Raw genomic sequence first — 19,612 nt, forward strand, 5'->3', positions numbered from 1 at the left:
CCTAACTATCAGGGTTGCCACAGGTCAGGAAATAATCAGGGAAAAAAATTATTCGAGGTCAGGGGAATGTTGTGGAATTGTATTTTGAGTCACAGAAAAATTGACATTTAAAGAGGAGTCAGGGAAAATTGAAATTAAAACACCATTCTGATTGCTTTAATGCCATTAAAGAGTAGGATCAAAAAGAAATAAAAGAAGACAAAAATGGTCACAGAAATTTACTTTCCAGAACAAAAACCAAAAACCAACAATGGATGCTTACCCTATAGTGTTATTTATTCGCCCGATCCCAGTTGCTTTCTTTAACCCTTCATTTACACCAACTCAGAAATAAATTTGTGAAAGAATGTGGTCGCTTTGTTATGAGATAAAGAACATTAAAATTGCCATATCCAAAATGTTGGGTGTTAGACTTTAATTACAAAATGGAAACTGAAAATCTTAGCCTAATGACTGGTTTTAGTTACAATAATGTACAAAATGTATACACAACACAATGAAATCAGAATGGTCAAGGTTTTGTTTAACAGTATGTTTTGAAATAGTAATTACAACAGAATACTTAATCATAATATTTTCATCATGAATAATAGGAGTAATCATAGTAATCACGATGATTGTCAATTTTATTCACAGTAGACAACAAAGAATCCCTAAGTTTCTACTTTAATTGATTTTAAGACCTCATCCCATTCACAGACCTCTTGTAACAAGATTATTCAAGGGCCTTTGGACAAAATTAAACAGCCTTGGTGTAAAAAGCTAAATATTGTTGTATCATATACATGTATTCCCATTATCACAACAATCACAGTTTAGTTAGGTTATAGTTAAAATGGTGTCTGGGGAGAATTGTATCCCATGGAGAAGATCCAGTTTTATTATTACACGACAAAATCCTTGTTCCAAAACAGAGCTAAAGCCTGGATCACCAATTTCATTTTAAACCACATTGACAGTGAAAATTTAAAACATACTACCTTATCACAGGAAATTTTTGCACCCTCAATTGTTTTTTAACTTAATGTTGATTTTGATACGAAAGTTGCCACCAAAAATGTTAGTATAAAATTAAATGTCAACGGAATTATGAAGGTAAAATCAAGTAAATAATTCCTATCTTAACACCGAGCTCATGTTCTTCAGACTACATTCCCTAGGCTGTACAACTTCTAATTTAACTTCCAAGTGACTAAAAAAATAAAACAATACATTTAAAATTATGACAATTGCTCTCCGTGTTTGGCATTGTTCATAATATTAGTACAAAATGAAAATAGGATAACTTAAATAAATTATGCAAAGCAGAAAAAGTTGTCCTAACAAAATATTTCCTCTTCAAGATGTTGCAAAAATTTTCTGTGGTAAGGTAGCCAGAAAGGAATTTTTACCATTCTGTGTGACTAGCTGTCTACTGTTAATGTCACGCTGAATAGAACTTGTTTCAACTAATATACAAGTCTAGTAATGTGATAATATTATAACTGTTTGTACAGTAACCAGGAAAACCCCAGAACTAGTAATCAGTATTAATATTTATTTAATTTTGTAATTATAACACACATTATCAGGCATCCAGTGAAATTGCCCCCAGTGGAATTTCATGATTATTTAGAATTCTCTCAACTGTTATAAGAAATGTATGGAAATAAGTAAGAGGAATTTGTGGTTGAGAATAAGGCTTCCCTTAGAGGTACACGTAAAGCAATCAAATTCTAAAAAAATATGATACTAAAAATACCAGCTCACCAAGTTTATCATAGGTAACTACAACAATATCATGACAGTCTTAAAATTAAAAAAAATAATTAAGTTAACAAACATTTTGCATTTAAACCAGGAAATATTTACAAAAGAAGACCAGAATAAAGGAAAAACCCGAGTCTACTGTTTTCTAGCCTTACAAAAAGAAAATGTAATGTGTAGTTCCAGAAAATATCCATGCCTCTCCCACAAAAGGGTTGTTTTCTAAGACCCCCCCCCCCCCCAAAAAAAAAAAAACCCTCTGGAAATCCCAAGTAAGCTTGACACATTTCTTTAAAATTTCTGGCCTTACCCCCTCACCTCCCAGGAAATTCTAATCCCTTCTGTGGGGAAGAATGGAGATTTTCTGAACTACACAATCTGTAAATTCTATAAATAACTATTTTCACTTATTTTTATGACTAATGAAAATTAACAATGAAAATTGAACTTGAGAACACAAGCACATTCCCAATCTATGACTACTCCTAAAATAAGGTGGCTGTCAATTCTCAACAACTAGCTATACCGGAATTGCCAAAAGTAGTTGGCCACTGGTGAGAAGCTCTGTTTACTTCATTATCCCAGCCAGCTACTAATTCCATGCCGGCTAATTCCAATCAAAAAGCTTCCTTCCTAAAAACTCTGATACAACCCTGTACATTCAGTCACAGGGGAAGCTTACAAATTTGGCAAAATTAATTACAAGCCCATTCAGAAATAAGTAAAGACTTATGGTTTGAAAGCCTCAGTGTTGACCTGTTACCATTAGATGTAAATAAAATAAGTATGACAAGAGAAAGCTACTACATATTTGTACATTGGATATGAAAAACAGACCCATTTGGTGATAAATGTGTGAATGTGTGACCCACTAATGCAGACTAATATTCCACAGCCACTTTGAATTAAAACCCCTGGATGATACTTCTATAGTTGACACAATACTGTAAGTACAGGTTTTTGTTTTAACATTTCAGTGATGATAAAATGCAATGGAAACTGAAAAACACGATACAATGCAGTAATAATTATTAACTACTAGGCTGGAGTCAAAATTGAATTTTGATAATCAGCCACTATATTTGCATGCTATCTTTCACTTTGATTCACTTTGAGACCCCAAGATCCATCTCGGCACTTGAGATGGGTAACACATTCCTCCATCCAATTGAGTGTTCGATGAGCAGTAAAGTTAATGATTTAGTTTTAGTTTTCACTGAGTTTATTAGACAATGGCTTTATTACTCTACCTATTATACACAGTGTTTTTGAGATTTTGAGCAACTGCCACCTGTCTATGTTTTGTTTGCCACCTCTACAAGTGGTTCACACTACTGTTTCTGTTTCTAAGTGCCCTGTTTCGCTGATTAACTAGCATGCACTTTCTTAGACACTACTCAATTTAACAATTCCCTTCTCACTGTCAGCCTGAAGACTGTCTTGGTCTTGGGCTCTTGGCAGTAAGTTGTCTTCTTCTGCTCTCTTGGCATCATGCTTAACACCATTTGTTGAGCTTAACTGTGTTGGAGACTGCAAAAATACAAAGAGGCCAAGAAAGCACATAGTTTACCATCATACCCACAAAGCAGATACACCTTGTACACTGTACAGCAGGAACGAAAAACGAAAATTCCTAAAATACATTGAAAAAATGTTGTTTGGGTCCCATTTCAATTTTTTGTCACCTCTGAAAAGATTAAAAGCGTTCTTGGTTTTCTCAATCCCCAGTGAAATATCTTTGGCATTAGGTGCACTTAACGCCTTATAACATCAAAGGTGTTTATCTCCAAGAGTTCAGATGTAAAGCGTCATGACGCCTTTTGAAACTAAGGTAAGCCAGTTTTTGGTTCCTTCGTTTAAAAAAAAAAAAAAAAAGACAGCTGTTTGAGAAAATGTGAAATCATATTGGTAAACTTGCTATGACCTAGTGAACAATAGGAGTTCTCATAGTCCAGAGTGCTATTTCCTTACACTTAGGAATACTCACCATAGGTGCTGCTGTTGTTGTCCTTACTGCTCCATACTTGTCTGATTCTGGAGGTTCAGGTATAATGACTCCTCTTCTGTTTATTAAACTAACAAATCAAACCAACAGTGAGAATACATGCATGGCAATTACAGACGAACTCTGCATTGATGGATATGGCAGAGAGATATTTAAATACAACATACATACAACTTTATTTGACTATGGAGGTTTACAGACATTGGCAAGACCCAAGTCCTGATGTGGACCTGCCTAACTACAACTACTTTAGTAATATTAGATACCTAAGAATAGAGAGTCTATATGTTAAGATTTCTAGATCACTGTAAGTGCCTTACGTTGACCCAAAAGCTGTAACCTGATACAAACATAAAACAATACATTTTCAGTTTACACAAAACAGACAGGAGTTGGTGTATGTTGGTTACAAAAAAATAAATAATCATTCACATCAACAGCTTGAATTCCAATGTAAAAGATCAAAAATATAAACAAAAAATACAACAAAATACTGATGTTCAGTTGTACCTAGGATGAAGTGGCCCACAAAGAACTTCAGCACAGTTTTTCCAAAGTGATCCTTGGCTATAGGGATTTGTATTTCCTTGACCACTCCGTGAGGAAAATGATCCTTTAATCTATGAAACCAAAGACTACATGTAAGTCTATGCCAAGAGGTCCATTCTGCCCTAGCTTCTCCTGGTTTCTGTGGCATTAAGTGGCTGCCAATGACAATTTGACATATAAATGTTGTATGGGTATGCTCAGCCTCGCCTTTCATGTGTAAGTACATGCAATGAACAACGAAAACAGTAGTCTGAGTTGTGGTGGTCACAGCATTGTCATTATTACAGTGGACAAGGTTGACCTCCTTCAAGCATGCAAAGAGCTGCACCTTATGACTTTACTGTAACATAATTAACACAGACACCCAGTTCCCAACAGGTAGCATTACAGGTTCACCTATACTTACATCTTCATTTGTAGTTTGGTTAGATGCAACTAAATATGAGTGAAAACCGGTCAATCCAACTATTGACCAAATAGAAAAAAAGCAAATAATGGCCTCTAAGATAGTAGGAAGAGTTAAGGATAATTCAATTTAACGCAGATAATATTAAACAATGCGATAAATATCAGGCTCTTCATCTTTAATTAACACTAAAACTTAATACACCACAACATAGTCCATGACAAGATTTTTTGCTTAGTGACATATAAAGTACTTCAAAGGATATCTAGCAGGTGACTGTTTCATAGCAGAAATAAATGATTCCTCTTCACCTTGAGATACTATGTCAAGAAAAGCAAATAATCAATACCTACAATGGGCGACATAAGTAGTTGAGACACTTTAAGAAAATGAATCTTTTCAAAATTTAACCTCTTATTCTAATTCATTTGCATCTAGCATTAATTCTCTGATACCTCCAGCCCCCCAATTCAATGTTGTGTAAGTGCTGTGGCCTCCCCCCTCCCAAAAACATTGTTCGGGGGTGGGGGGGGGGGGGGAAGGAGGAAAAGGGGAAACGTTAACAAGACGTTCAAAAATTGCATTTTTCTGTGAAGTGTCCCAACACTTTTGATGGTCATTGTAGTTAACCTCACGCACAGGGAAGTGCTCTGTGTTGCTTCAGAGATGATTTGCCTTTGTAGTTGATTGATTGGTTCTTCACCTTTGCCCCAACCATCCCCCACCACCATCCAAAGTAACTCGTCTGTCTTGTTCTCTAATAAAATATCACTGGGACTAGTGCTACATGTAGGTTATGGGTTGACGGGGGTGGGGAGTGGTACTTAAATGTTTTACAGATGTAATGCTGTCATTGCCAGTTCATTATTAGAATACTGTTTTTTTCATATTCACTTGTTCTCCATGTTGCTCACCATTTATTATTGTGATAGAGTATAAGTACATCTACAGAACCTTAACATATTTTACATTAACTTATAGTCCAAGATGTACTGCTCAGAGCATTGCATAACAAGAATGTATTTTACTGAATTAAAAACTACACAAAGTTGTAACCACTTACACATTACAAGATGTGTTACAACAAAAGCAAAGAGATAACAGCAGTAGATTGACAATGAAACTAGAAACATGAAGAAAAACTTGTAGTTCCTCTTTCCTACACAGTTACCAACCTAGAACAAAACAAAACAAAACAGTTCTTACTTTCACTATCAATACCTACATGTAAAGAACACTATAAAAGTACATAGATCTATTGTTATTATGTAAACAATGCACAAAGTGACAAAGAACTAGCTGAAGATTGTTCTTGAGTAAGTGCTGAAAACCAACTGGTTCAATTACTTACCCAGGGACAGTGATGATCAAACCGTTCTGAAAACAAGGAAACATAACATCACTACAGGTAATGGAGTGAATATAATTATATCCAAGAAGAAAAAACACATGATACAAGAAGTACAGTGGAACCATGCTATTTTGAACTTTCAGGGAAAAAACAAAAAATAGTTTGAAATAGCAGGAGTTCAAAAAAGCTGATAGTAAATGACTGAAGAGCAAATCCATGGGAAATGGTTTTGAATTTGAAATAACAGGGAATTTGAAATAACCCACTTCAAATAGAGGGGTCCAATTGTAAATGACCAATAAAAGAGAGGCAATCTTGAGAAGACTTTTCACGTTCTACCCCTCGCTCTACTATTTAAAATGCTTCATGTCCCCTCATTTCTCATAAATGAAACCTGCTGTAGTCAAATTCAGTGATCACATGCATACATGGTCTGAACGGGGATCAAGGCAGGGAGACTAATGTTTACAATCATGAAGCCTGGTCTTGAACATTGAGTAGAAAATACAATGCAGTCTCAAGAACATGGTTTGATTGAGTTACAAAATGGTCAGGAGCTTTTACTTCTGGCTAAGAAAGGGCATTTTCATAATGGCAATTTTGGTGCCCCAAACATGAGAAGATTTTTACAAAATAAAAAACTCATTTCCAAAGAGAAGGAAATTTATGGCTTGGTGATAAAGGAAACCAATATGGCCAGGGTGATGTGACAGAAGTCCATTATTGTGTACGTTTCTTCTCACCTACACAGTTGTCACACATACTGCAATGCGATGCTCTGGGTGGTCTAAATATTTTGCAAGTAAAACAAAATTTAAGTTTGACAGCTTGTCCATTTATTGTTATCTCCTTCACTCTAGGAGGTGGTCTGTAAGTTTGTGGATCTTGATTAGGAGATTCTGAAAGAGGAAAGGAAAACCACAATCAATAGTACAAATTGAGAAAACACAAAGTTTGTTCTGTACAATATGACATGCTTTACTGTGCTCTTTACCAAACTAAGTTGAATATTTGGGTTCAGGCATGTCATAATTTCTGATATCAGAGTGCAAAAAAATCAGATTTTTCTCATGAGATTGTCATGAGAATAAAACCCAAACCAGACAACTTGCCTGTGGTACTATCAGACTAGCACCATAGGCAGACACTTCATGTGAGAGGCTATTTTACAATTCAGTTTCTCACCTAAGGTTTTTTCAATATATGCGGCCTCTTCAGCAGACGCCCTTGGTACAATTCCAGGATCGCTGAATGCCGTTCGAAGTAATGTTGACATAACAAAAATAAATAACCAGGCTGCAATAAATGGGACAGCTGGTGAAACGTTATCAAACAAGAATGGACAACTGAAAAAGAAAAGAAAAAGCAACATAATAGTTTGTATCCAGTTTACATAAAAAACTATTCATGTTACATGTACATTTGTATATGTTGTGCAGTTCTCTCCATCACTTTATGTACTCTGAGACCACTCTTTATGACAAAGAGGTGTTCAGAAAGACTTACAAGTTTGAAACTACAGAAACTAGTAACAGGCTAGGGAGAAAATGCTCAGGCAATAAGCCATGTTCGATATATCAATATTCTAACATGGCTCCAAGGTTTTCAGGACAAACTTCTATATTTAGTGTTGTCTTCTTTGTATCCATTCCAAGTCTCTTTTGAGAATTGAGAGACAAAGGGAACCTAAGAGATTTACAATTTTGACCTGAAAGCGTCGGAGTGATGTTAAAATATTGATATCAAATGTGGCCTATTTAAAAGTCTCTAAAATTCTGAAACAGTACAAACAAGCCATCAGAGACCACACTTTTTTTCCTGCAGTGCAAATTCCAAAAACACATGTCAAGCCGTTATCTGGATTGAAATCTGTGTGTATTTACCTTTCGTCTTTATTTCTGCATACTATCATTCAGTATTTTTCAAGATAGTTTGTTTTCAGTATTAATTTATCATCTTTGAAATAAATCAAGAGTCACTGCAATTAGATTTTATGGTTATCTACAGCTACAAAAATAAAAAACACAACATAAACTTATTAAATATTTATTCTTAAAAAATTATTGCTATTTCTGACACACAATCAAAAAATACAACTGTAACATATTAACTGCTTAAAATAAAAATTATTAAAAATGGACTTTATATGCAGTGTATGTACATTTGCTTGGGCAGAAACAAAAATATTAAATTAGTTTCTTGTGGCTTCATTTGGGCCAAACCAAATGTACAATATTAAAGTGTATTTTTATGTTTCTAAATAATTTATTGTTTACTCCAAAACTTTCGTGATAATTATTCTTATTCACACTAAATATAAAGAATAGCTGGTTTTCACATGACGTCACTAAAGTTCAAACTACAAAACTATCGATCTTCCTGAGATTTTACTTTAATGATGTATAAGAGCAGCTGAAAACTAATATTCATACAAATTTTCACTCCGAATGGGTTCTTGGTTTTGTGATACACTACGCTTAAACTTCTAAGCTTTTGCCTGACGCGGCATTTACATGACAGCCAAGAGAGCTGTCATGATGGTTAAAAAAGGGACTTATCCCGGGGAACTTGGCTATCTGAACAGTTCATGTCTTAGAAAAAGTATTATTTTAATGTTTTAGAGTTTCTCGAGGGATATATTCACGCTTTTATAGCAAAACTCAGTGACAGATGTTTCTGTTGGTTTCTGGCCGCCATGTTGGTGCCCATGAGGATGGGCACCAGCATGGTGTCTCCATACAAATCTCTATAAATTTGGGTAAAAAATTTCTCCACATATCTCGCATAAGAAAAATTGCTGTGCCCAGAATTTTGGCAAGAGTCTTTGCATATTTACCTTCTTTCATTTCCCAGATTCTGGACTTTATCTATTGACCGGTTTTGTTTGAAGACAATGAAGACAATGAAGATGGGTGTTTTGCAAAATGCCTGAAATAAACGTATTTCTCCACATTTTAGCTTCTATGATTTATTTTTTAACCTTTGACTTTTTCTTAAATGTTCCTTTTGGGTTCCATGGGGTAGTTCCGTGGAATACCAAAGGAAACTTAAGAGTGGAATTGAACAAATTCCACAGTCTGCAAGAGTCAAGCTGGTATAGGGAAAAAAACTCTCAAATCTCATTTTGCAAAATGTGGAAACAAAAAAGGCACTAAATCAGAATACAACTCATTCAAATGGGTCACACACCAGTGCTTCATCCAAAGACTAAATCTTTGGGCAACCTTGTTTGATTGCTCTATTATGCCTACCCCAAGTACCCATGACAATGTCTACATCATTCTTGGAATCCTGCACCAGCATAGCCTATGCCCAGTGCAAGTTAATTAAATTTACCACACAAATTTTGTATGAAACATATCCTTTGTTTTAAATACATGCATATACAGGTACCGGTATCAAGGAGGTTTAATACCAAAATGACCAATGACAAAGATATGGAATGCTGTCTGACTTTTTATGTTGACAATTTTGTGAATAATACTCAACTGTATCATTACCTCTATAAAATTCCATATAAAGGTACACGTCTGATAAAGCATACAAATTTGTTTGTCCATATGAGTCTGGTGATTGTATTCGCCTTTCCAGACATTAACCAATAAATGAATCCATAAACTAAACAAGGGCACCTGTCCACTGAAGTTTGGCAATGTATCTGTTTATGCTGTTTATATCAAAATACAGTAAATATGATCCTTTATTATCCAACTGCAGTGAATACTGTCCAGATAACAGTACAAATATACAGCAATATTGTATAGTTATTTGTACAGTAGAAAACTTATTTGCTGTACAGGTCAGTGTGCATGCGCAAAACTGTCACACTCTCCTTCTTTCATTGATAAATTTACTGACCACAGCAGTTGGATAATAAATCTCTTATTAGATGTTTTGGTGTATAGTATCGCTTTATATTTTTACTTGTTGTTTGTATTTTGACGCGCCCTACAGCACAGCTCGTAAAAATATACAGCGATACTACACACCAAAACATCTAACAAGATATATGTGGCTCTCTTTTTATCAATTTATCCACTTGGGAGAACATTATAAAAAGATATGTTTCTGTACATATGTTGTATGCCATCAACATGTAGATGAAAGTCATAAATGTACAAAAGATATTTGTTTACAGACGTAGACGTTTACGCATGGACGTGGCCTAAGCAGACTCAACCATGTTATTACAAAGCAATATTTCCCTATTTGATCAACGTAATGAAAACCCATTTTGTCAAATAACCTAACAATGTTAGTTTTGCACAAAAAGCTCATTGTGCTTTGCCTGGCAGAATTTTTCCTAGGCTACTTCAGATACCAGTTTATATCTAAGTATTTGTAATAGCATTGCATTGGCCAGGAAGAAAAACTCTTATTTTGATATCTGTACATCAATTTAGCTAAGCAATAGTACAATTTCTTATTGCACAATTATGCTCAGAACTGGAGCGAAATAAATGTTTGCCTAAAGAATTCACACTTATCCAGTTGCACAAAGAAAATAAATTGGCACTGAGTTATCAAAAATATGAGTTAAATATATAGGAAAAAAAACGCAAAAAGCAAAAAATGAAGTGCGGCAATTTCAATTATCAAAAAGCGACGCGGAATTATTAGGTTTACAAACAAAACGCCAAACAACAAGCTCAACAACAACTTGGATATCTTAGGAAATCTTCTGCAACTCGTCGCTTAGGAAAAAGTAAGTTTATACATGTACGCTTACTTTTTAATACACAGGTGTCGAAAAATAAGAATTCGAGAGACGGTGACCGATTTTGGTAAGTAAGTGAGTGACTAAGTGATAGAACTTACTGCATAAAGATTAAGCTATGGAATGGTTAATTTCCGCAACTTCTCTCCACAAATAAAACATGACCTCATGATTGGTGTAAAAAAAACTTCATACTTACTCAAATGCAAAGAAAAGTCCGCTAGTAACTACAATGAGCACAACCGTAAAGTAAAAGACGCCGTTATTCCTCGCCATAATAATCCTTCCATCACAATAAAATTTGTTTCTCCCAGGAAAAACCTCCCAATTCCGATTTGACATGATGGGTGTGTATTGCTTTACAGTCATGGAGGTTTTCTCTGTTCACAGCGGTCAAGGACGAATGCAGGTTTCCCTCGGCGAGAAAAAAATCATCACCGGCACTGGTTCCTGTGTGCCGAAGTAGATGAACAAATATCAACGGGTAAAACTCCACCTGAAATCACTACGCTTGTGTTCACATTGCAAAGCAGAACGAAGTGCCTTCGTGCATAAGCGCCACACGAACCTCAGAGCGCATGCCTAAATGAGCCTGCGGTAAAAATTCAAAATGGCGGACGACGGTAGCAAGAAATTGCGCCAGAACGGTACTTCGTCTGAAAATGTTAGACCAACTAATGTTCTACCAGGGACCATATTTTTGACTGGAGTTGCTTTGGCATCAATACTTGGTGGCTTTAGCTACGCTATCGGACAAGCGCGTCGGAGAAGTCCAGGGTCTTTTGATCAGCGTCAACAAGAAGGAGTGAAGTTGGCTGTCAGAGCGCTCGGCTGGGGTACTGTTCTTGCTGTAAGCGGCGTAGGCCTTCTAGTATTTGGAGTGAAGACTGCTCTAGGAGTCAAGGATGTAAGGGAGCGTGCCATTTCTTTGTTTTCTTTTTTTACGCGGTCGAATTCGAACGCATGACGTACAATTCCATATTTTGCACGTGCATCTGCTAGTCTCGTGTCAATTAAAGTAAGCTTATTTGAACGAAAATGCAGATTACTATATACTATTATTATACTTTTAATACTACGTACTGGTACCTTTTATGTTAGCATCTCAAAAATGTTCATGTAAGAAATGGTGAATTGTGGAATTGTGTAACGATCTCACTTGTTTTGGAACGATCTGACCACGGAACGATCAGACTGGATACCTTTGCTATTGATTATCTCTCTGTGGTAAAACCTCAGGCTCACTTTTGCCGGCTCAATACACTGTAAGCTTTTTCCTGGTAAAGTTCATACAAATAAACTTAAGTGAGTACTGTCATCAGTAAAGGTCTATTCAAAGGCAGGGCTGGGGCATTCCAAAACACTGACCCCTGGTCCACGGACCCCACTACGGACTACCCTAACCACTGCGGACTACCTTACCGGAGTGGTCCATGGAGTACCCCTACGGACCCCCTCTGCGGACCACCCCAAAATAGAATAAAAATGATAAATAAAGATTTCACTCATGGGTTGTCTAATAGATTACTCATGTCAGTGAAATTTCGAGTGTTATGCTATGCAAATGTAACCGACCTGGGTTTATAACACTCCCTAAAAATGTCTAAAAGCTGTCTTCCATGTAAGAAGATGCTGATGGGAAAAAGAAGGAAAGTTATTACCTTCCACTTGTGGCTCAGTCTGGCTACGGATTTGTTTTAGGTTGTTTATTAAGCTTGTTTGTATCTGTAATTCCGCTGTGTAAATCGTGAAAGCTGGAATGAGTTCGCGAACCCACTGTGGCAGAATGGGCTGAACAAAATGGCAGAGGGGAAAGAGCGCAAATTTAATTTCGAGGTTTCCTGGAAGCTTCCTGGAGGCTTCATGGTTTTTTATATACTGTGTGGCCACAGCAAAGGAAATGGCAATGTGTAATGATACAAATTGTGCGGGAGCCTGAACCCAAGCCTCTTGCATTTGCACATTGTAACGTTCAAAATTTCGCCGACACAAGTAATCTATTAGACAACCCGTAACTGAAATATTTATTATTTTTATTCTATTTTGGGTGGTGGTCCATAGAGTGGGTCCATAGGGGTAGACCGTGGACTGGTCTATAGGTAGTCTGCGGGCCTGGTCCGTAGTGGGGGTCCGCAGACCTGAGGTCAGTGTTTTCGGGTTACCAGCAGGACTGTGACATACCCAGTTCTGCCCCACTTCTTTCTTAACACAATCACTATTGATACAAATTATACAACAAAATATATGTCTGATGTCATTTTTACAAGGGCCTGCTTCATGCACCATTGGTTTCCATCTGAGGTTTATAACAATACTAATCACATGATATTATTATTATTTGTGTTGCATCTACATGTCGTAGCAACTGTTGGTGTCCAAGTACAGGCCAAATTCATGCTGGATTTCAATCTTTTTCAATAGACGTTTGAGAGAGATAGATGATGACTCTCTCTGTTTTTTGTTGTTGTTGTTTAATTTGTTTTGTTTTGGTTTTTCCTTATCAGGCAAAGAATTTGGTTTGAAAATGAAGGGCATTCTTCCCACAAAGGATGGAAAATTTGTATCCTATTTTGAGTCCTGGAAAATTCCAAGAAATAAGGGAGGTGGGAATGTTGATGAATGGTCTTCCTCAGGTTCAAAATCAGAAAGTCAGAAAATAACAGAAAAATAAAGCTGGTTTCCTGGAAGGATTTGGATTAAACTCACTGCTTGTTCCTTTACATGCTGTAAGAGGACAACTAGCATAAACTCTGGCATGTTACACAGCCTTGAGACCTGAAACACCACAAAATATTGGAATTTATGAGAGGCAATGTCATTATTGCCAGGTCCTGACAGATCTTCCAATTACTTCAGAAAGCGACTGTTAACGAAAACTTCACAGCAACAAATCCGTGATTGATGATAGACAAGTCTGCCTTTGTCCATTTCCTTGGAATGGGGTGAAACTCTATTATAAGTAACACAAGTTTATGAAGAACACTACAAATTTACCTGAAACAAAGGTTGCGTGAAAAGTTAACAAGTAAGATTACGTTTGATGCATTCTGGAAGCCTGCACTTTACTTTTCATGCTCCATTCTATCTGGTGTGGCACTTAGTCTTATTAATGACCTCACAACATGTGAGACTGAGCCTTTCAGTTTGCACCGTCTTTAGACTTTGTTAGCTGGCCATGTGATCGCAGGGTGGTTTTATCAAGAGATTGTCTTTGAAGACAACATTAAATATAGTTCAGTATTATTTTTTTTTTAATTCAGTATGGTGCTTAGGTGTTGGTTTTCCTTTTCTTACTCCACTCCTTTGATCAGTTCTCTAACTGGCCAGGGAGTACTTCAGACTAGGGGTAGGAGTGTACCACGTACCCTACAAGCAGGCTCTTCCCTGCAAAAAGCTGGCTTACAGCTATGCACCACTTAAAATAAACCGCTCATGATGGTCACCCTTCTCTAGCTCATGTGACTGGGCTCATCGGCATACATATGATAAACACAACATGTCAAGATGTGCTAGGAGTAAGGGGAAGAGTCCTCACAACCCATGTTGTGACTCCTTTAAAGACAGCAAAAGCTGGGCCATGCAAGCTGACTTCATGTATGTCCTTCCACAAGAAATAAAAACTAACACAAGTCTGATAAATTACAACCTTTATTATTAAAAGACAATTTACATGTACTGCAACCATGGTACACCTCTGCAGAGTCTTGTTTAAGTTCTTTCAATTTAACCCTCAGTGAAGATAAAATAATATATGATGTTTAAATAAAATTGCTTTAAATGAAGTTTAAGAACTATCAACATGAAGTCATTTCTTGACTAGAATTACAGAGTAGGTTGGCTCATGACTCGTACTTTTCAATACTAAAAATTGACACTATATTTGTACGGATAATTTCAAAAAAGTATTCCTAAAAGGTAAACAGATAATTTCACTGACTAATCGGGAATGACTACCAGTACTTAAAGTAAATTGAATAGACATATTGTGAAGAGTAACAACCTTGGTAAAAATGGATAAGTTGCCACTGTTACATTTCTGACAAAGATTTTAGATTGAGTCAGAGCCCAGAGAAAGGCTAAAAAAATAAACATCATGAAAGGAAATCCTGTAGTATTAGTGTCATTATAAGACATTATTGATTATTTGTAAGCTTCCAATACCCTCGAGCCCTATCAACATCAGTTTATTTCAATTGTTATTCTACACTGTCTAGTTCATTCACTCTTCACTTGACTCTTTCAGTTTTGCTTGTGAATACCTGTAACTAAAAAAGAATATTAAAAGGTACAATTAATAAGCATTTCAACAGTATATATGCTTGCCATTTGTTGGAAGTAGCTGGTTGGAATTACTCAATGACTGTTAAATTAAATGTTTACAAGGGTTTTCCCAAAGTCAGCAACAAACCGAAGGAGCTGGTGCAAACCATTTACAATGAATCTGGTTTCCTATTTTTTTTTCTCTTAATAAGAGTTCTAATAGAAACTGGAGCAAACGGAAAGGAAATTTTCCAAATTTATGTTATTCTGAATGGGCAAAGATTTTTCAAAAAATCCCAAAAAGAAAATCAAATGGATTAGTAAGAATGCCTTACTCAGTATAACTTCACTGTAAGTTCTTTCTACAGCTAAATTAAAATATAGCAATAAAATACATACTATGCTATTCTACAAAGCTGATTTATTCCTGTGATTCCAAGACCAATGTTAACACTAAACAGCAGCCAGTTCTTAGGGATGATAACCATGGAGTAACGTGCCCATATCAATCCTGCAACAACAGTACAATATTATAAAACTTATGTACCATATGTCTGTTATGTTGAACTCTATACTAATATCATGGTCAATGATGTGGCTGAGATCAATGGCATCACTTGAATGTAGAACATCATCATCTGCAGGTTTGAACGAACATTTATCATCTATTTATCATTTACTGATATTTAAAACCAGAAAATTACCAGCCGTATAGCCAAGTGAAAAGAGCACTTGTTTTTAATGGTATACTCAAAGTGGTTTCTTCCCATACCTAAAACAGAAGTGTCACATGGCAAGATAAAATAGCAGAAGGAACCACTTAGAAGATATCGTAAAATATTGACAATTTTTTGGCATTTTTCATTACAAACCAAAGAAACTTCTCCATAAATCAATTTACATGTAGAATACCAGATTTAGTAAATATGCAAAGTTTTATGATAATCTGTTGCAAACTCATGGAAATAAGAGACCCCAAACTTACCAAGTTTACAAAGAAAATGACTTTGTATGCCAGGGCACAAGCACTTTCCCAAGGCATAGATTTACTTGGACAGAAGTGGCAAGTTTCAGGTCCTTTATTCCTACGAGTGTGTGACGGATTATTATGAAACTTCCCATACTTACAAATTCCACATGATAGACTTAGGGACCGTTCATTTTTTATAAGGTAGGGGGGGCTGGTGGGATTTAGGGGGGGGCCATGCAAAAAAAAATGGCTTTCGAGGGGGGGCCATCCCAAAAAAATAAGGGAAAAAGGGGGGGTCACGTGAAATATTTTAGTAAAACTTTAAAATGGCATAATGTTTGAATATCAAAAAAATTGCTATAGAATAAACATAGAAGGCAGGATACAAATTTATTACAAACTTTCCTTCTGCTTTAAAAAAACGTTTGGCGACAAAAAGCATTTGTAGCTACTGAAAAGAAGTATTTAACACTGTTATTTTCGAATGCAACTTTCACTGGCACTCATCTTCATCTCCGCTGTCGTCGAGTTCTTCGTCGCCGCTTGTGCTGCTATGGGAGTCTCTTTCACCAATGCTGCAAGAAGCAGCAATGCTTTCCGTCAGAGTGTACTCTTCAGGGTACATGAAGGTGTAAACATAATCTCAGACTTCCCGCTCAAGGTTGGTGGTGATTCTGCTTCTTGCAGCATTGGTGAAATAATTCCCTTCCAAGAGCTGTGCGATGTATGGCCCATCTCTTCTAAATATCGACGTGGCAACATCCTCAACTTTAAGACACTCTTCCGGGACGGCCGTTCTAGGAGGGTACACAAGGCATTGTGGAAGATCATTTCCTAGCGGGTTTCCAACACAGATTCCATAAACTCGTTGGACGTTGTTTTCAGTCCACTTCCTCTTTCTTTCATTTGACTTTCTGCGGTTTTCTTTTTTCCTTCTCCTTTTGTTGATGTGCTGTTTGAGTATGCCTTTGAATATGCTGTTGTAATTGCTCTTCTTATTTTCTAGTGCTTCCATATCCTGCGTGACCTTCGTCAACTTAGCTTCTGTACATTTGATCTGTTTTACATTAAAACTGTGGGCAAATTCTTCGCCCTGTTTTAAAGCAAGCCCATTGGACTGAAAGAGTGTGGAATCGTGTTCCGTTACATCTTTCAATATGACATTCAACTTTTCCACCATTGCTCTGTGCTCTTTGATGGAGAAGTTCAGTTTTCGTCCATCACTGGGCTTCAACTGGTACCCTTGCATGGAAAACTCACTCGCCCTTTCTGAACAGCCATCCGCACCTAGAAAAATTGCTTCTTTGCTTGTAAGATGTCAAACTGCCTGGATCGTTCAGCTGTAAACCTTTTCTTAAATGACTCGTCGCTTTCGCCATTATTGCGCATTTTGGAATGAGCCTCTTTCATGATGCTCATGTAGTAATGCGCTCTTTCCCCGATTGGATTAACAATATAAAGAAGAAAGAGCATGGAAGTGGCAGGCTGGTTTTATCTGACCCAGAGAGCGTTGCTCTATTTGCAGATAAGTTTATTGTCAAATCGAAGTTTGTGGTGGATTATCTTCAGCATCTTGAAGTGCTGGAATTTAAAAGGAAAAAGAGAGCAGAAGAAAAGGCAAAGTTAAGTAGGGAGGAGGATTATCCTTGGACTGAGTTGTGCGAAGATCTAACCAAGCTTAAAAAGCTACGTGTTCCAGAACTAAACAAGTACTCAAACCACCACGGGCTGAAGCAGCATTTGAAAAGCAGCAAGAGTGAGAAAGTAAAGGCAATTGTAAGACATTCATGCTTGCAGCAGAAGAGTCCTCTCAGAGCTGGCCAACCAACACTGAGAAATGCCAAAACACTGACACAAAATGACAACAGGGCAAGTGCTGACAGCAGTGAAACGGATGAAAGTGACAATGATGAGTATGACAGTGATGCCATTGACTCTGGGGGAGAAGATGACTCAAGTGACGTCATTCTTGCATTCATCAATTCAGATGAGGAAGATGCCAATGAGAGGCCAAATGCCACACACTCAGGGCGAGCCATAACTAGGAGATCCGAAATTGACTTCTCTTTCTTTTGATTTGTTTTTTAAACAACAGCTCTCTGTCGTATAGAGATTGTAAATATTGTCTTCATAGTGAGCACAATAACGTGAAGTAGGGGGATAATAGAGAAATATTAAAAAAGTTGAAATCTAGATATTGTTTGTTCAATTTTTTTTTTGGGGGGGGGGGTCATCCCAAAAAATGACCGCTATAAGGGGGGGCCATGTGAAAAAATTGGTAAGCTGAGGGGGGGTCATGCGATTTTTAAATGGTGCTTCCCAAATCCCACCAGCCCCCCCTCCCTCATAAAAAATGAACGGGCCCTTATTTCTTTGATTAAATGAAATTGTTGGAAAAGCATGACCTTTTTGATTTGGTCCAAGTGATAGGGATGTTTATGTTCACCAATGAATTTCCAGCAATATGATTACCTATAACTTTCAGTGCTATAGATAATCGATAGACATCTGTACTTACCTGTAGCTGCCAGTGCAGTGGATTGTGATGGGCTGAGTTTATCAGCTGGCCTTGCAAGATCAGCTATTCCAGCAAATACAAGACCCTTAAATAAAACAGTTCACAATCATTTCTTTAATAACATAAAAGTAATGTCCTGCAAATCATATACTGTCTACATTTGAGAAATTTAATATTAAATATAGCATTATATACATGCAAATCTTACCCATTTGAAAGCTGGAGCCCAGAAAAAGATAGTCTGAGGTCCTGAAAATAAATAAATAGAGCATACAGTTTCTACAAAGCCAGAAATGTCACATGATCAGTGAAACATAACATTGACTAGTGCAGACCCCACACCCCCTCCCCCTACTCCACATATCGGGAGGCCGATCTTTCAACCCCCCAGAAATGACTAAAACTGCGTCTGAGGGGTAAAGTTTCTCAAATTGAACTTTAGGCACCAGTACACGAGCGCAGATGCATGGCAAATTGAAAAAGCACTACAAAATTTTAATCAAATCCAACCAGAAACATATCACACGTCACACGCTAATAAATTATGCCAACCAAATTCAACAAGCAAGCCGGCGCCGGTACAGGAACCTGCGCGCAGCAAGTTCTATTTACAACGAAGACAAACGCAGGAAAACACACTGACAGAAAAAAGTGCCATCACTGAAACGCTTATGTTGTACAAACGGAGGTCTAACTTTGCTTTACAAACAGAACATCAACCAGAACATTTATTTCGCGTTAAGCATAGGTTCCAACGCAATCGTAATATTTCGAAATATTTGGATGAATTTTAAGCCGTCCAACTACATCATACGTGTCTAAGGGAAAAAAAGCTTACTTACCAGCTGGCGCTTTCCAAAACGGAACAAGTCTACGAGGTAATGCCGCTTCGATCTGTCCGAGGAAACGCACCCAAACCACCTTCACTGCACTCATTTTGCGTACTAAAGTGACGATTAGGTAATTTCAACAAAATGGAAGACAAGAGTTTCACAACAGAAGAACTGGGAATTAGTGACATTCTAACAGCATGCATGATTGGTTGAAATTCAAAAACAGCCAATTGAAATTCTTGTAGGAAATGACCCAA

General features: G+C 36.9%; 3 protein-coding genes across 3 annotated transcripts; 1 reads left to right on the top strand and 2 right to left on the bottom strand.

The window, feature by feature from the left end:
- Positions 1-203: 203 nt before the first annotated feature.
- Positions 204-11,145, bottom strand: LOC110060398 (palmitoyltransferase ZDHHC14-like). Its single transcript, XM_020767167.2, has 10 exons — positions 10,974-11,145; positions 7,243-7,403; positions 6,801-6,956; positions 6,058-6,083; positions 5,770-5,881; positions 4,972-5,026; positions 4,707-4,809; positions 4,262-4,371; positions 3,734-3,821; positions 204-3,276 (listed from the first exon to the last, which is right to left on the bottom strand). The coding sequence occupies exons 1-10, from the start codon at positions 11,141-11,143 to the stop codon at positions 3,133-3,135; spliced, it is 1,125 nt and encodes a 374-aa protein (XP_020622826.2). The 5' UTR covers positions 11,144-11,145; the 3' UTR covers positions 204-3,132.
- Positions 11,146-11,383: 238 nt separating this feature from the next.
- Positions 11,384-14,878, top strand: LOC110060400 (transmembrane protein 242-like). Its single transcript, XM_089283239.1, has 2 exons — positions 11,384-11,691; positions 13,279-14,878. Exons 1-2 carry the CDS (start codon positions 11,385-11,387, stop codon positions 13,443-13,445), a joined length of 474 nt encoding a protein of 157 aa, XP_089139365.1. The 5' UTR covers position 11,384; the 3' UTR covers positions 13,446-14,878.
- On the bottom strand, positions 14,407-19,518 carry LOC110060402 (mitochondrial pyruvate carrier 2-like). The gene is made up of 5 exons (XM_020767171.2): positions 19,365-19,518; positions 18,731-18,771; positions 18,523-18,607; positions 15,434-15,545; positions 14,407-15,039 (listed from the first exon to the last, which is right to left on the bottom strand). The coding sequence occupies exons 1-5, from the start codon at positions 19,456-19,458 to the stop codon at positions 14,994-14,996; spliced, it is 378 nt and encodes a 125-aa protein (XP_020622830.1). The 5' UTR covers positions 19,459-19,518; the 3' UTR covers positions 14,407-14,993.
- Positions 19,519-19,612: the final 94 nt, after the last annotated feature.

This window comes from Orbicella faveolata, unplaced genomic scaffold, assembly GCF_042242905.1.
Source record: "Orbicella faveolata isolate gen_17 unplaced genomic scaffold, um_ofav_v1 contig_12, whole genome shotgun sequence".
NCBI lineage: Eukaryota > Metazoa > Cnidaria > Anthozoa > Scleractinia > Merulinidae > Orbicella > Orbicella faveolata.

Coding starts and splice junctions, on each gene's coding strand:
- LOC110060400 (XM_089283239.1), top strand. CDS start 11,385: ATGGCGGACGACGGTAGCAAGAAATTGCGCCAGAACGGTACTTCGTCT. Junction 11,692..13,278: donor AGTCAAGGATGTAAGGGAGC/GTGCCATTTCTT, acceptor TTTCCTTATCAG/GCAAAGAATTTGGTTTGAAA.
- LOC110060398 (XM_020767167.2), bottom strand. CDS start 11,143: ATGACTGTAAAGCAATACACACCCATCATGTCAAATCGGAATTGGGAG. Junction 6,957..7,242: donor ATATATTGAAAAAACCTTAG/GTGAGAAACTGA, acceptor TTCCTCTTTCAG/AATCTCCTAATCAAGATCCA. Junction 5,882..6,057: donor TTGATCATCACTGTCCCTGG/GTAAGTAATTGA, acceptor GTTTTGTTCTAG/GTTGGTAACTGTGTAGGAAA.
- LOC110060402 (XM_020767171.2), bottom strand. CDS start 19,458: ATGAGTGCAGTGAAGGTGGTTTGGGTGCGTTTCCTCGGACAGATCGAA. Junction 18,608..18,730: donor GGGCTCCAGCTTTCAAATGG/GTAAGATTTGCA, acceptor GTTTTATTTAAG/GGTCTTGTATTTGCTGGAAT. Junction 15,546..18,522: donor CACTGCACTGGCAGCTACAG/GTAAGTACAGAT, acceptor CTGTTGTTGCAG/GATTGATATGGGCACGTTAC.